Below are 17,832 nucleotides of genomic sequence, written 5' to 3' on the forward strand. Positions count from 1 at the left end.
TGATCCAATAAATCAGTATCAATGATATCAAGTTGGAATTTGAACTTTTTAGAGATGTGATTGGAATATGACCAAAACATGGGCTATTTCTGTAATAGAATAAATACACAGAACTGGGTGAGAATAAATGGCATCTGGATACATTTCCCAAAGCTTTTCATTTGGCCGGTAAGCTACAGGACCATTGGTCCTATATTTATACTATACTTTCTCTTTTGCATCATATAAATTAAAAAAATCTGCTTCAGATATTAAATGCGCGAAATCTTACATACTTTAATAACATGAATCGGAAAACAAAAAAGTGCTGGTTAGCTCATGTTTACAATATACAGGGTATATAAAAAAAAAAAAAAAAAAAAAAAAACAACTATACATTTAACTCTAACCCTAACTTGGCCTGTCCTCAGTGACATTTTCAGGCCTAAACAAGTTGAATTAACATTGAAAGGCAGGAACAGCTGTCATGGGTAAAGACATGAAATGGGCATGGTGTCCAAAGTGTTAATGCTGTAACCTGGCAATTTTTTGGAAAACAAGATGGATGCCCATTGTCCCCTCCCATGACCTTTGATTGGATTTAAATCCCACTGCTACTTCACACAAACCAGTTTTAACTTGGATTGCGCAATTTGCCCCTGCTCAGTCATGCATGGAAACCTGAGTCTGTAAATCTGGACAAATATCCACCAATCCCCTACCTACCGACGTCCAGAAAAAGAAAATTACAAAAATTATCAAATACGGAGCTGGGGGTAATTTTTCAAATTGTATATATATATATATATATATATATATATATATATATATATATATATATATATATATATTTTTTTTTTTTTTTTTTTTGTTTGTTTGTTTTTTGTTTGTTTTGTTTTGTTTTGTTTTTTTTTGTTTTGTTTTTTTTTTGTTTTTGTTTTTTTTGTTTTTTTTGTTTTTTTTTGCTCCCCCCTTATATGATGGTGGTTTATTACACATATATATTGGCTTATTTCCATTTATAGAATGGATTTATAAATGTTCCACTAGATACTGTATTGTCATGTGCAGACAGTGTTTTGAAGTAGATCTGGTAGCTCTGAGACAAATATTCCTTTTGAATAAAACCCATTCTCTCATTAATTCTCAGAATTTCACATTTTTGCCAAAACTGTAGCGTAGAAACTACAACCAACCAGCATTTTTGATTTAATTTTCTTTATTGATAACTCAAATATGGTAAAGTTTAACTACTTTTATCCTGGAGGCATTTTACTTGTTATTATACAGTGGGAACTATAGAACTGCATGAACTGAATATTAAATATCTTGGGAGTTGCCATGGAACTCAGCCACTGAGTGAATCACACAAAGTTGTCAAACACAGACCAATACGTCGACTGTATCTTGTTTAAAATTTTCCTAATTTTAAATTATTTGGAATGAAATGGAATTCAGCGCCATAACTGAAGACAACCTTATCAAAGCCAGCTCTTTGCTTTGGATCCAGAAGTGGTCACATGAGTGAGGTTCAATTGGATTCATTTTATTAGTGTATGAAAATTTTAAAAAATAAAAATAAAAAATTTGATGTGATTTGAAGCATTTATAATGTTAATTTTGCTTTGCTTTACCCCATTGAATCCTATTCTTCTGCACCCCCCCCCCCCACACACACACACCCCCTTCTATTTTTTCTGGATCTGCCACTGGAATCTAATAACCCTATTTTCTAAAAGTATGAAGTAAATCCAAGCAGGTCATTCAGGAACATTTTGTGAAATCTGGTTTAGTGGATTTAACCTTAAACCAACTCTCGGCGCCTGTCCTTACACTTTTATAATTCAAGTTAGCACATCTGTTTGTCGAAGGAAATGTGGCCAATTGTGTAGAAATGAAGAGTGACATTTTTTTGCTGCTTCAAACTCACATTAAACAACATTTAATCATTTTGTTGGAATAATAGTTCATGTGGGCAGCATTATATTTATAAAAATAAAATCAATCTGTAGTGTCAGTTTAGTTGCATATAAATCATCACTTCTAATTCTGCTCTAATTTTGTGCATTCGTAAAATCTGAGGGTTCATCTGCCTATAATGGGGTTTTATATATAGTACAGAAATGAATGTGGACGTCTACAGTTCAAAGGGTTTTACTTCAGTTTCCTAGTGATATTTACTGCCCTTGGTGTCTCTGTTCCTTTGCATTTTAAAGAGTTTCTGTGTGAAACTCTTTGGACTTTGGGCCAAGGACTGAGATGATTTACAATAAAGACATATGTGAAGACATATACAGACTTTTAAAGGGAAAAATATAATGGAGGCCATTAATACACGACAGAATATAGCGTATAGTTGACTTTATTATTAGAGGCAGCAGCGAACAGCGCCTTCAGTTCAGTCCAAATTATGTTCCTCATTTCAAGGCGTAAATTTCCAAAGCTTTGTAGAAAATAAAGGAGACAGAGTCTGATCCTGTAAATGTTCCATCTATTTTAACCCATAAAGACCCAAACATCCACCACTGACCAAAACCATCTACTGATCTAAACTGTTTAACACCTGCTGATCCACTAATCCTATCAATACATGTAAATAATTAGTGAAAAATACAGTTTATCATCTTTTCATGGTCATCAGATATGACCCACTGGGTTTATGTTCAGTTGATGAAATATTTTAATGAAAAAGTCACATTTTCTGTAGTTTTCTTTGTTTTGCTCATAACCATTAACTTTAACCCATAAAGACCCGGTGCTACTTTTGTGACAGTTCCAAAATATTTTTTTTCTCTATATTTAATTGATCTTAAAGGGCTCATATTTTACTAAACCCACTTTTATTAGTCTTTGGTTCATTATTACCTCCGCCAGGAGGTATTGTGATTGCTTTGCTTTGCTTTGTTTGTTTGTTTGCAACTTTACAGGAAAACCATTACAACCATCTTTGTCAAATTGTCCCCACAGATAGGCCTAGGCCCTGGGACCAACCCATTTAATTTTGGGCCAATTAGGCCAAAGTTCAAGGTCACAGCAAGGTCACAAAATCTACAATTTTCCTATCTCTCATCATTGAGCAATTTTCAAAAATCCATAAAAAATTCCAAACAACTCCGATTAGCCTCCAATTTGATCCACCTGTAGCTTATAACAATATCTTGTATCTGGCACAAAATTGTCCACATCCACTGTGGAATGTGGACTCTGTGGACATTTCAATTTAACATTGAAAATCCCATTTACGACACATTTTTCCTCATAACTCAACAAAAATACCAATTGGAATTTAATATAATTTGACATACACATGACTGGTACCAAGCTTCAACTTTTTCTGCTGTATGGAACAACCTGGAAACTTTTTAATTTTAAAAGAAATAGCTGATCCACACATGGACACCATTTGGGGTGCTTGGTGGAGGTTTGCGTTCTCTGAACACTTGTTTATTTGTGTATTTGGACCCTAATAGTTCATACAGTTTGAATTTGAATCTTCCAGGTGCTGCAAAACTATCTTTAGATTCATTTTGGCAAAAATTGAGTGGATTTCTACAACCTGTTTTAATTCCTGCTTAATTTGTTACATCTATAACTAGTTACGTCATGACATTTGCACATACAAGGTCAAGACTTTCAACGAACATTTCCCTAAGTACGACATAATTGTTTATCAGCAGCAGCAGTTGTAGTAAAAACTGAAAATATGTCCAAATTTCGAGTCGATTACCTAAAATGTTCAGCTGTTGGTTGAACAGGACAGAGCAGCACAGCCAACAACCTGGAGGGGGCGGGGCCTGAAGTGGTTCATTTGCATTTAAAGGGCCAGCGCTCCAAACCACCTTTCTGGTTTCATTCCTCAGAAATCGGGTTGAAGATGGACCTGTGGAGTTGAATTAATGAAGAATTCAGAGCCAAGCAGAGCATTTACAGTTTATGTAGACCACAGGGAAATGTTTGAAAATGAAGAATTCCATTTAAAAAAAAAGCAAAATATCACTCCTTTAAGTGATTATCACCATTTATTCTAATATTATCATCTGTATTTTGCATTTTTTCAGTGAACATCAGGTATTTTACTCTATTTAATTCACTGATCATGTAGATGTTCATAAAAGCTCAGATTAAAATTGAGGTTTATTATATCAGAAACAGAGAAAACTCAAGAAAAAGTGACTTTTTCAGGAAAATATATCGTTAACTGAACAAACCCAGTGTCTCCATCCACTGTCATTGATCCAACTCCATGGATTTTACTGGTGAATCAATGTTGTAGAAGATGACGGTGTTTCCACAGTAACTACGGAGCCTCTGAATGTCCAAATGGGTCATATCTGATGATCATGAAAAGATGACAAACTGCATTTTACACCAATTATTTACATGGATTGATAGGATTAGTGGATCAACAGGTATTCAACAGTTTAGATCAGTAGATGGTTTTGTCAGCGGTGGCTGTTTGGGTCTTTATGAACTTAACTTAATTCAAGATTTTTTTTGCTTGAATTAAACAAAAAAATCTGCCAATGGAATAAGTGAAAATTATCTTGGTAAGATTTCTTGAAATAAGATTTTCCAGATCTATTGTCTAAAACTCAGTTCTTATATCTCACTGAAAAGTTACTCTTTCAGGGATTATGTCTTATTTTAAGTGTGATGAGATATTTGGACTAGAAATGAGAAAAATACACTTGGTAAGATTTAGATTAGATTTTTTTCAGTGAAAATTCAGAAAAATATCTTCTTTATACTGATAAAATACAAAATACAAAGGATACTATAATAAATAAACGGTGATAAATCACTTAAGAAAGGCTAGATATCGAGAAAATGTCATTTGGGAGCTGATAAAAGTAGCGTTGGGTCTTTACGTGTTAAATCTGGTGTTGGGACGTTATTAGAAATGATCTTTACCCCCTTGGAATACAGAAAAGACCTCCTCACATTGACTTGCATTTACCTTCTGATCCAAGTGTTTTAAGTGACAGTAAATAAACGGCTGTTGGCAGCTGATGGGAACACTGGCTGTTAAGGCTAATTACTTATTCTGCTTTTGTTTTAAAGCAGATTACAGACAGAAACAGCTGCAACATGTGCCGACAGATAAACCCAGGAAACACTCATAAACATCTGGAGCCGAGCGTTCCCCTTCACGTTTACAGAGAAGTCCTCAGGAGACATTATTGTCCGATTGTAGGGTTTTTTCCTCCTGAAATTATCATATGTTTTTTCCTTCTTCTTCCCTCATGTTGTCATTTAACATTCACCTTGTGTAGCACCAGTCGGGGGGCGCTTTTATGTGTGCTACTCCAAACCAAAAACACTTCAGACTGAGTTGTTTTGTTTTTCTTTTTGCCAGTATTCCTAGACACCTGCTTTGCATAAAAAAACCCAGATACTCCGCAATACAAGCCACAAACACCCACAACAATCCAACATACAGTCATGTACTGATCCAATCCAGTCTACTTTTATTTGTATAAGCACATTTTACCAACACAAAGGGTACGTTACATGATGTTTTTTAAATCCGATTTATTTTTCCAGAAGAAATTAATTTGGAACTAGAGTATTTTCTCTTCTGTTGACATGGAAATGTTAAACCCGAATAAAGGTTTACATGAGGTATTAATGAGGTAGATAAGTGAGTAAAAGGGTTTGCGCTGCAGTGCTCATGTTGCCTTGTTCTCGCAGCCCTTCTGTTAGCTTAGCTTAGCATAGTCACTGCATTTCCACGGGCACACGTAGCCAGTTTTTTAAAGGTGATTTGTTGTCTTTTGTAAGTGATTTTGTGAAATCCGATTCTCCCTAATTATTTCTTTAGATCTGCGACTTACTGCACTCATACAATCTTGGGACTGTTGTGTTGACGGAAGTTGGAAAATCTTTTTGTTGGAAGGAATGCATGCGCTAAATTAGCTTTGCTTTACCGTTTTAGCTTTGCATTAGATTTTCTTGCAGTAAGTAACTGCAGTAAGTCACATGGCCATGATTTGAGCCTCAGTTTGTGATCATATTGACCCCACCAGACTAAAGGAATGATTAGGGAGAACTGAATTTCACAAAATCACTCATAAAATACTACAAATCACCGACAAAAGCCTGGCTACGTCTGACCATAGGAATGAAGTGATTATGCTAAGCTAGACTAGGCTAAACTAAGCTAACGGAAGGGCTGCAAGAACAAGGCAATCGGTGCACTGCAGTGCAAACTGATTTGCCCTCTTATTGAACTCATTAGTGCATGACAAATGAATGAATAAAAACAGGTGGTGAACTCTTCCTTCAGGGTTTTCCAGGCTGGTAGATCCCATCAGAATAGCCCACTGGAACGGTTTGGGTTGACTAGACTGCATTGTATATTTTTCCACCAGCGCAGAATGTGTGCGTCATTGCGACAGGACAAGACAACGAGCATGTGCAGAATGGCAGGAATAAAGTCCAAACGGAGTAAAGGGTTTACATGTCCGAGGAATAATTTAGTGCGGAATTAAAAGGGGATTAAACCAGTGACTTTAATCGGATTTAAATTTAATCCAAACTATTCTTTTTCAACTGGAATAAGGTGTTTACATGGGCATCTGAAATAGGATCTAACCTTTACTCAGATTAAACCAGGAATAAAAGTTGTCATGTAAATGCACAGAAAGTCTCCCAAGTGCTGCAAAGAGTACAAATTATACAAATAAATACATGTTCATAAGCATATGATCAACAATCCGTAAGATTACATGACAACTTTTATTCCTGGTTTAATCTGATTAAAGGTTGGATCCTATTTCAGATGCCCATGTAAACACCGTATTCCACTTGAAAAAGAATAGTTCGGATTAACTTTAAACCTGAATAAAGTCGCAGGTTTAATCCACTTTTTATTCCGAACTAAATATAATAATAAACGACAAATCATTGTGTTTGTGATTTAACAGAAAAACCAACATTACACACTTCTGTTTTTTGACATTTAGTAAATATCGGTAAAGTTTTGCGCATTTGCCCAAAGGAAAAGGGACTAATGTTACAATATTCTGTTTCTTCCAGAGTTCGCAGTCCAGTCACATGCTAGCTGGTTGTTGTGTATAATCTGTATTCGATATGTGCTGCTCTGGGACTATTTAACCTTCAAGTGAACATAAACTCCTACTGTGCATATTTTACATTATTCCAATGTAGATTTGATCCGATTAATACTTCTGAAGTGCGCCCAGACAAGACCAGAATGGAGTGCATCCAACATTTCTCTTTTCAGCCTGGTTTGTAACGTGACTGCAGGCTGTTTTTGTGAGGAGCTCGTACGGTAGAACAGGACTTTGTGAGGCGCTGTGCAGTAAATGTAAATCTGAGTGCAGGTGTGCTGTCAGTGGAGCAGATGTTTGGCTTCCAGCGGGTTTAGAGTCGGATACTGCAGCTCAGACTGTACCGCCGTGCCCTCTGGAAATGTATTTGACCTTATCCAGTTTTCTGATAGAAGGAAACCCACCTGACAAATACCTCGACACACTCCGCCATAACCCCGGAACATGAGCTGCAGGTAGTCGTCCTCCTTCAGTGACAAAAATAGACAGGTGTATCAGCAGACGTGTAGCTGACAATTCGTGATAAGGAGGTGAATAAGCAACAAAAGCAACGTTATTTAAGGGTTGGAGCTGTATATCGTATAAACCAGGAGTGTCAAAGTCATTTTAGTTCAAACCAATATGATCTCAAGTGGGTCAGACCAGTAAAATATTATCATAATAACCTATAAATAATAAAAAGTCCAAACTTTTCTCTGTTTTAGAGCGAAAAATGATCAAAATGTTTACGTATCAGTCAGTCAAATTTTATTTATATCTACATCTACAATTATCCTTTTAAAAATCTGGATTACATGAACAACCATGGAATTGAAATTTAAGAAAATAAATAATTCTGAACAATATTATACCTCAGTTTATCAGTTACACACACATGTACATTAGGATCTATCCCATAAAGACCCAAACAGCCACTGGTGACGAAAAAACCATCAACTGATCTAAACTGTTTAATACCTGTTGATTCACTAATCTTATCAATACATGTAAATAATTAATGCAAACTACAGTTTGTCGTCTTTTTGTGGTCATCAGATATGACCCATTTGGACGTTCAGAGGCTCCATAGTTTCCACGGAAACACAGTCATCTTCTACAACGTTGATTCACCAGTAAAACCCATGGAGTTGGATCAGTGACAGTGGATGGACACACTGGGTTTATGTTCAGTTAATGATAGATTTTACGAAAAAAAGAAAAGAGTTTTCTCTGTTTCTAATATAATAACCCTCAACTTTATTCTCAGCTTTTATGAACATCTACATGATCAATGAATTAAATATAGGAAAATACCTCATTTACACTTAACAATGCAAAATACAGAGGATAATATTTTAATAAACATTTATAAAACACAGGTGAGAGAGAGAGAGAAACATTCATTTTTGTAATTGCCACAAAAGTGGCACTGGGTCTTTATGGGTTAAATATCACAGTGGATCTACAAATACACAAAACATTTAGTAACAGGCATCTGGAACTGAAAATATATCATTTAATATATAATCATCTGTGTAACTGTTGCACTTTGCAAATTCATCTGGTGGTCTGAATCTGAGCTGTTAACAGGCTGTTTGATACCCCTGATCTGGGGTGCTGTAAAAAGGGGGGGTAAACATGACAAATTCATGGGGCCCAGCATTTCTGGGGGGCCCAGAGGGCTGTGGAGGGAGTCGAGTGGATACAGATTAGAAGTTATGAAAATTTTGTCTCAGATCCCCTGTATAATAGAGGCATAAAACCCGGGAGTTGGATGTTGAAATCTTGTTATGTTTCACTTTCGCCATCAGAATCGTGGTGATGACTGAGCCCCCCCCCCCACACACACACACACACACTTTTTTTTGTTTTGTTTGTTTTATTTTAGCGACTTATTTTTTTGTTTTGTTTGTTTTTTTGTTTGTTTTATTTTAGTTACTTTTGTTCTGTTTGTTTTATTTTATTTAGCTACTTATTTTTTGTTTGTTTTGTTGGTTTTTTGTATGTTTTACTTTAGCTACTTATTTTTTTGTTTGTTGTTGTTTTTTTGTTTTATTTTAGCTACTTATTTTTTGTTGTTGTTTTGTTTGTTTTATTTTAGCTACTTATTTTTTGTTTGTTTTATTTTTTGTTTGTTTCATTTTCGCTACTTATTTTTTTGTTTTGTTTGTTTTTTGTTTGTTTTATTTTTTGTTTGTTTCATTTTCGCTACTTATTTTTTTGTTTTGTTTGTTTTTTGTTTGTTTTATTTTAGCTGCTTTTTTTTGTTTTGTGTTAATTAGACAATTGTTGCATCTATTTTGAACTGATTACTTGTCAGTGTTGGATTTATATTAAGGGTTGTCTTCTTTTGGGTCGGGTGGGATTGTGGTAGGGACAAACAGACAAATGAAAGAATGGAAGTCCTTTTTATCACATTTACACTGTCATGCCTGTGAAATTACTTCCAATAAAGAAAGTTAATACAACAAATCGTTCCAACAAAACGACAAGATACTGAATCTTGCAAAGGAACCACAACATTTAGCTTTCATGAGGCCCACAGTTGCTAGCGGTGCCTGAGCCCCTGATAGAAACCATCACGGAGGGTTTCGGTGCTTGTTCACCTGACGTCGACAGATTGGATTTGACTGTTTTTCTTTCAAGTCACTCTCCTTTCTATCTGCAGACAATAACACCCGCTCTTCAGTGTGTTGCTTTTAATTTTGCTTTAAATCTTTTCAACAAGCGAAGAAAATGTTCCGCAGCAGCTGGAGTGGACCTTGATACTGACCTGAGACAAATAAGCTTCGCAGACGCTTCTGTCGGCATCTCGGCTTTGCGTGTCAGAAGAGGTTTAGTTGTGTGTCTTCTGCTCTGAAAACACAAATTCACCTTCACAACGTTCGCTTCTGTCCTCCTGAAGTGGTGGGAGTATTTAAGTCATCCATCACCGTGCTTTTTTTAAACCAGAGCTCATCATTTCATCGTCCTTTCAGCTGAGTGCACTTCATTTTATTATTATTTCCAACACATTGACATGTTGAAGGTAGATTTTTGAGGGCTTGATTGCCTTAAATTATTGCATTTAATAACTGAAATTATCTTGGCTAGTAGTGAAGGGCAATTCATGAACAAATCATTCAAAAGAATCGATTCATTTAAGTGAACGAGTTGAATCTATTCATGAACACAACTGAATCGATTCAGCAGCAGTTTGCTAATATTATTGCCTATTATCACATAAACTAGTCAGAATAATGACTCACTGAATTGTATACGAATTGATGACTCACTGAATTGTTCATAAACTGATGACTTGCTGAATCGTACCCGAATTGATGACTCAATGAATTGTTTACAAATTTATGACTCGCTGAATCATTCACAAATCAATGAATCGTTCACAAATTGATGAATTGTTCACATATCAATGAATCGTTCACAAATTAATGACTCGCTAAATCATATACGAATTAATGACTCACTGAATTGTTCACAATTTGACGACTCGAATCGTTTACAAATTGATGACTTGCTGAATTATTCACAAATCGATGAACCGTTCACAAATCGATGACTCTCTGAATCGTTTACAAATTGATGACTCGCTGAATCGTTAACAAATTGAGGACTCGCTGAATTGTTCACGAATCACTGAACCACCGAGTCTACTGAACCGCTGAACGAGACTAGATACCCCTAACCGTAAGAAGACACAACTGAAGCCATATTGGATTATGAACAAAGCGAATGTAGCGATATGCAGTCAAATATTTTTGTAATGTTTAAAATGTTGAAGTTTAATTGTAAGAAAACACAAAATTAAATTAGCAAACAGAGCACAAAGTTGTTTTAAGTAACATAAAGTAGATGACATGTGGCGTAGTGGCTTAAGCACACGCGACAAATTGGCAACACAAGTTTGCGACCGCTGCCTGCAGGATGTTTTTTAAATTATGGAATCGATTGGCAACAGAAAAACGAACCGCAAGAATCAAGTTAGCTAAAAAAAATTGGACTTTCCATCATCACTTTGCAGGCTTGTTTGCGTTAAATTGTTGCATTTAATTAGTAAAATTATCATGGCTGGGGTTTGGTCAGGTTGAGGCACAAGAATAACATGGTTAAGGTTAAGAAAAGATCGCGGTAAGAGCTTAAAATTTAACTTAACAAGACAAATGTTGCAAAAATGATCTCATGTGGTTCATGGAGTTGGTTTTTCTACAGTTTTTTGTCATCTAGCCACTTTTTTATGCATTTATTATTATCATAAGAGGAATATACTTAACTCATAAAGGCCAAGAGCTATTTTTGTGCCAAGTTACAAATGAATTTCTCCTTCAATATAACCTTTTATAAGTGATTTGTCACCATGTATGATAATATTATCCTCCTCATTTAGCTTTTTTCAGTGAAAAGCTGGTATTTTCCTTTATTTAATTTACTGTTGGTACAAAGATGTTCATAAAAGCTCAGCATAAATTCAAAGATTATTACATCAAAATAAAGAAAACTGAAGAAAATGTGACTTTTCCAGTAAAATATATCATTGACTGAACATAAAATAAATGTCTCTCAAACAACACTGGTTTTACCAGTCAATCAGTTCCTTCCAACACATTGACATGTCGATGGTAGATCTATGCTTGTTTGCATTTGACCTCCCTGCTATATCCCCCATTTTTTAACTTATGTTTAAATTATGTCATGTGACTTTTCTAAAGCTTTTGTTATAATCGATGCATTTATCGGCAGAATTAAGTCTCTTGCTGTTTTTGTTGCTCCACCATTACATTTTCAGAGCTGGGATCATCGTTTTCGTAGATGTAGAGATGCTTGAGGATTATTCGTAAGTTCCATTTTCATTTTCATTATCATTCTTTTTTTTGTTTTGTTTTCGTTTTGCATGTTTTCTGTTCATCTTACCATTGTCATGTCATTATCATCACTTTGCTTTAACAAATTCACCAACAGAACATCAAAGTTGAGTTGAGTTTAATGTATATGGCCACCAGGGGGCTCCAAAACATACATAGATAGATGGGTGGGTAGGTAGGTAGATGGATGGGTGTATAGATAAGTGGATGGATGGATGGATGGATGGATGGATGGATGGATGGATGGATGGATGGATGGATGGATGGATGGATGGATGGATGGATAGATAGATAGATAGATAGATAGATAGATAGATAGATAGATAGATAGATAGATAGATAGATAGATAGATAGATAGATAGATAGATAGATAGATAGATAGATAGATAGATAGATAGATAGATAGATAGATAGATAGGCGGATGGATGGATAGACTTAATTAGGGACCACAGTGAGGAGGGGAAAAAAAAGTCATAATTTCCCAATAACATTGTTATAATAGAAGACAAAATCCTGATTGACTTAAAACATCATATAATAATTAAGACTTAACTCTGGTAACATTATCATTGGTTCTGTTCCATTTAGTTTCCCCAGGATGTTAAGACCGGGAACTGATTCTAAATGGAATGCAGCCATTGGTAGTGACATCAGTCACAGTTGCATGTGTTTTGCTTTAGTAAAACAAAATGTCTGCTTTGAAACGCACATTTATTTGATCAAAAAGATCTTTGAATTTTTCTGCAGTGTAGCTTGCCAAACCCAACATAACATTATTGTGTTAAAATTCTTACAACTGCAGTGAATTACTGGCAACAGGTCTTAATTTCCACACTTTTCGACAGAACAAACAGAAACTTCACTGGTTTGACTAAACATTAAGCAAAGTAGCTTGAAAATAAAAAGATTATTACAAGTGATCAGGTTTGCTTTAGATGTTAGAGTGGCAGGAATTAGTCAATAAATCAATGAAATCTTGAGTAGTAAATTAACTGCCACATATTTTGTTAATCAGTCATCCAGTTTTAGTAATGTTGTAGAAAAAAATCTCAAGTTTACAGTTTTTTTTTTCTTTCTTTTTTCTCCCATGACAGTAAACTGAAGATAATTGAGTTGCAAATCAACTAGAATATTGCGGATGTCAACTTAGGCTTTGGAAACTGATGGACATTTTTCATAATTTTCTGACGTTTAGTTGATGAATAATCAGGAAATTAATCATTAATCATCCGTTGCAGCCTTACTTGAAATGACTGTCTGTTTTTTGGGGTTTTTTTTTCTCCTTCTTGCTTCAGTGAGTTTCAGTCTCTCTTCAGTTGTTTTTAACTTTCTGTTCGAGTTATACGTATAAGTTTTGTTTGAGTTTACTGACGTAAATCTTCCATTTCTAAAATTGCAGCATAAACACAGTGGGAGTTAATGAGATAAAACCTTTGGCTCTGCTGTTACTCAAAGTAGAGAAACATATGGATGATGTTTTCTAGAGATTGCACAGTTTATGTTTTATTACAGAAAAAAATATCTTGACGGTGTAAAAAAACAAAACAAAAACTGTTTATTTATTTCCCCATAAACCCCTTCTCAACCTCTGTGTGGTTCAGATACAGGTCTGCTGTTCACTCCGACTTGGTTTCTGGCCAACAAATTCTTCAGACGGAGGAAACCCCGTGACCCGGCAGTGTTTTATTTCCACTTCTTTTTGTCTTCTTTCCTCAGGACTCTGGGAGGCGTCCAGAAGAACTGTTGAACCCGGCCGAATACATGAGCTATCAGCGCGTCTGCAACATGGATCACTACCCCGAATCTCAGCCGGCCCAACCCTACCCCCCCGTTACTTTCTTGCCTCAGCATCCCTACTCGCAGCCGCCTTCCGACGAGCCCATGTACTCCAACACCAACTACCCCATCCCCACCCCCGGACCAGGACCCGGACCCGGTCCCCGAGCTCCGTTCACCTTCCCCAAGGAGCAGTCGGTGTGACCTGCCACGCAACCTCCAACTTCACAAGAGGCGACGTGATCGTACCGCCAACACTTCATGGAAAACCAAGCTCCCTCCGCCTTCCTGCCATAACCAGTGTCTATAACCCCGCCCCCCAGAAACCCCTTCTTGCCTTGTGTATTGTGCACTGCTTGTACCACCTTGTGATGTTAACATAGCGTACACCGACCCCCCACCACCACCACCACCAACGTAGACAGCGTTTTAACCCCCCCACCTCTCGCACGTGGTCGCTTCCTCACCTCTGAATGTTTCGCTTCTTTGCCAACCGTCAAAACCGTGTACAGAATATGATACTGTATCACTCAAGATCTGTTTCTTTTCTTCTGTTTCTATTCTTTTTTTTTATTATTCTTTTTTTTCCCCCACAGTGATGGTGACCTTTCATAGCTTAGTGCTTCTTTTTGTTTGTTTTCAGTTCGTCTGTCAATCATATGCTTGCTTCTTTCGAAAGTGGTGTATACTGTATGTGTGATCGGGTGTATAGTGATGAAAAAAAGGTTAGTTAAAAAAAACAAACAAACAGACAGGCCGTATGATTTGTGAAGCTAATTATCAATCTCTAATGACATGGACCACCCCTTTAATGACAGTAAATGACAAGTTGTGAAGTGAAGTTGTGAATTGGCAGTCTCTTAACTGAATCCTTAATTACCGTCCATAATAACTCTGCTTTTACGGAGTTACTAAATATTTCGGATCATGAGAAGCGAATGTTATTCTCAATAGCTATGAAAAAAAAAACAACAACAAAGGGCTTTGAGATCTAACAGTATCTACTCTTCTATTTTTCCATTATTATTATTATTATTATTATTATTATTATTATTATTATCATTATTATTATTATCATCTACCAGTAGTTGCCAAAGAAACATTCAGTTTTTGTCCATTTGCTTTCTGCGTTTACATTGGTTAATAGAAAATAGCTGATTTGCCAATAAAGAGCTGAAGTCCCGCCCCTTCCTGTGTGTCCTATATTAAAATAATAATAATAATAATAATAATAATGGAAGTCAATAGCAAGAGTTGATTTTTTTGATCCCATTTGAGGCACATGTTACAGAGACTACTTAAAGTATTATTTTAGAAGTCATGTAAGTTGTAGTTTGTTGTTGAAATGGTAAAATGACATCTAGTCTCATGTGAAATGGCTACATGATACATGTCACCAACACTAAAATGAATGTTACTTCAATGTATTTTACCTCAGAGTTGAAGAACTAGGTGCATAAGTATTAAAGAGGTGAAACATCCATCCAGTTTGGTCATGTTGAAGCTGCTGAGACAGAGACGGTTATGTCACTTACGTAGCTTTAGGGGCTTATTTAGCTTTAGTTTCCCTGTTCATGTCTGGTATTTCACTGATTTTAAAACAAATGGCAACTTTCTTGACTTGTAAAACTACCTTTTAAAGTGATAAATATCATACGTGTAAATGGTGACACTATTTACATGTTACAAAAAGAAAAATATTCATCTGTCATTGACCACCACTCGTATTTTTTAAGTTAGGGGAAAGGAGCGAGGCTTCAGCTCTGTTTCTACATCCCAGTTTACATAATAGACCACATTCACACGGCGGCCATTTTCCTCTGATGTCACGGTTAGGATTGGAAATAAAGGATAAATTCACACAATTGTGGTCAGTTTTTATAATGGACAGATGTCCCCTCGTATCATGTATTGGACAATGGTGTTAGCTAAGAAGTGGTTGGATGCTAATGTCAAATTTGCTGTTTTACTTTAAAATACAGTCAAATATCCATCCATATTTTCACTCTTCTTTGTCTTTTCATCGGACAGTGAAAATCTGAAGGTATATCAGATCATATTTCAAAGTAAACCAACGTATATGAAGTCAACAGCTAACATTAGCATGAAGCTGCTTTGTAGCTAACTCTATTGTTTGAACAGGAAGAGTGTATTTTATTGCTGAAACGTGTGTTTCCAACACTTGGTCAAGTGTTAGATATTTTAGAAATTGTTTACACCTTTCTTATTGTATGACAATGCTAATGCTCACTAAGAAGTTGTAGCATGCTAACACTAGTGGTTGAATACAGACAGTTTTAAATATGCTGTTTATTTTGATATAAGTTCTGATATCCATCCAGGTTTTCACTCTGTTGTTTCTCAGTAGATCAGCAGAGTCCTGAAAACAGTTTGTTGATTTCCTGGTGTTATAAAACTTGAAGATGTAATAATATCGCTGGGAAATGAACAAATTATTGTCAGTGCACCACCTCACTATTGATCAGCAACTGAAAAGACAAAGTAGAGTGAACATCTGTGTGGATACCACACATATTTCAGTATCAGAAACCAGAGGCAAATGATACACTTTACACCTTTTCCTTTGTGTCATGTGACACTACAAGACAACAGGGTTAGCAAAGAAATGGTTGAACGCTAATGTTAGCTTCTGGCTTCAAATATGCTGTTTTACTTTGAAATATTTTCAGATATCCATCCACATTTTCACTCTCCAATAAAAAGACAATGACGACTAGAAATCTGGATGTGTATCAGAGCATAATTCAAAGTATAATAATACAAGTTGTTAGCAAACAGAATCTAACATTAGCATTCAGTCACTTCTTAGCTAAAACCACTTTATGATAATGTTACATGGCAACAAGGAAAGTGTGCATTATTTTTATTATTATTTATTTATATTACATAGTTTCAAGCACTTGGTCAGATTTGCATAATTGTTAACAATTGTACACTCACAGTCGATGAAACGTCTGAGACCATATTTTTCAACATAGTTTTTATTTTGAAACCCTCAACCGGAATTTTTTCATATGAATCATTTGTTTAGGAAATTATTGGCATACAGAAACAAAAATCTAATGTTTCAAGAATAATTTCAAAACAAAAAACTTAACAAAAGAAAATGGCACCTGCCAAACACAAAGTCACAACAGTCACCACCGGGTATGGCCTCCGTTTGCTTTGATGCAGGCGGTGATCTGTTGGCGAATGCTTTGGACGAGGCGTCGGATGCTGTCCTGCAGAATCCTATTCCACTCTTGCTGTAGTGCCTGGTGCTGGGTTCTGATGGTGGGTTGGGAACAGCCCATACGTACGCCTGGTTATATCAGTGGAGCTCAAACCGGCCTCCACCATACCCAGTGCCCGGAGACGTTGTTAGTGTGATAGACGTGGCATGATGCCGTTCACTGGGCTAACGATGGTGGCCTTTTTTGGGCCTTTATACAGGCCTTCAAAACCAATCCTCAAATTGTGCAGATACCCACTGAGTATTGCTCAATGTGTATTTGGTCCACTTTTGCAAAGAGGCCAACCCACGTGCAATGAACTGTGACAACATGACAACTCATCATTATCTCAACTACCTGAGCACTAAGTCATCAATAAATCCACAATGAATAATTACAACCCCCCTACAAGTAGAAATACGCATACATTTCCACCTCAAAGTTTCTATTGACTGTCAAATAATTTTCGCTTTAACCGTAGCACCGCAGTAATGCTAGCTAAGAAGCGCTGAATGCTAATGTTGGTTGTTGAATGCTAACAGTTTCAAATATGTTGTTTTACTCTGAATATCAGTCCAATATGGGTCCAGATTTTTATGATCCAATGACGTGATAGCGATTTGTCCGATTTTTTTTAAACACAACATTTGACCTCCCTGCCTTAAACGTGATACTAGCTGAAAATGGCCGCCATGTTAATGTTGCCTATTGCTCACCGTATGCTGTATTTTCCATATCTGTATGTAAAAAAGTTGAGTTTTAAGGTTAGTTTAAGGTCCGTTACATTGTGGGTCCTTTACTTATGTGCAGGGTTATCAGCCAACGGTCGTCGTCGTTAATGCAGGTGAAAAAGGTGAAAGACAATCACGTATTTGGGTTGTCCTGAGAAAAAAATACAAAACACACACACACACAAAAAAACAAAAAAACT

The 17,832-nt window shown here is 36.1% G+C and overlaps 1 protein-coding gene across 6 annotated transcripts in view; it reads left to right on the forward strand.

Moving 5' to 3' along the window:
• The window catches only part of nectin1b (nectin cell adhesion molecule 1b), a 518,119-nt gene extending 502,002 nt beyond the window's left edge, over positions 1-16,117 (forward strand). For 2 of the 6 annotated variants that reach the window (XM_030152342.1, XM_030152343.1), the window contains one exon: positions 13,609-16,117. In XM_030152342.1, coding sequence (XP_030008202.1) covers positions 13,609-13,872 — 264 coding nt within the window. In that variant the 3' untranslated portion in view covers positions 13,873-16,117. Of the gene's footprint in view, positions 1-11,814; positions 11,863-13,608 lie in introns of those variants that run through there. The other 4 variants (XM_030152344.1, XM_030152347.1, XM_030152345.1 and 1 more) reach the window with 4 other exon arrangements.
• Positions 16,118-17,832: the final 1,715 nt, after the last annotated feature.

Source organism: Sphaeramia orbicularis, chromosome 13, assembly GCF_902148855.1.
Source record: "Sphaeramia orbicularis chromosome 13, fSphaOr1.1, whole genome shotgun sequence".
Lineage (NCBI taxonomy): Eukaryota > Metazoa > Chordata > Actinopteri > Kurtiformes > Apogonidae > Sphaeramia > Sphaeramia orbicularis.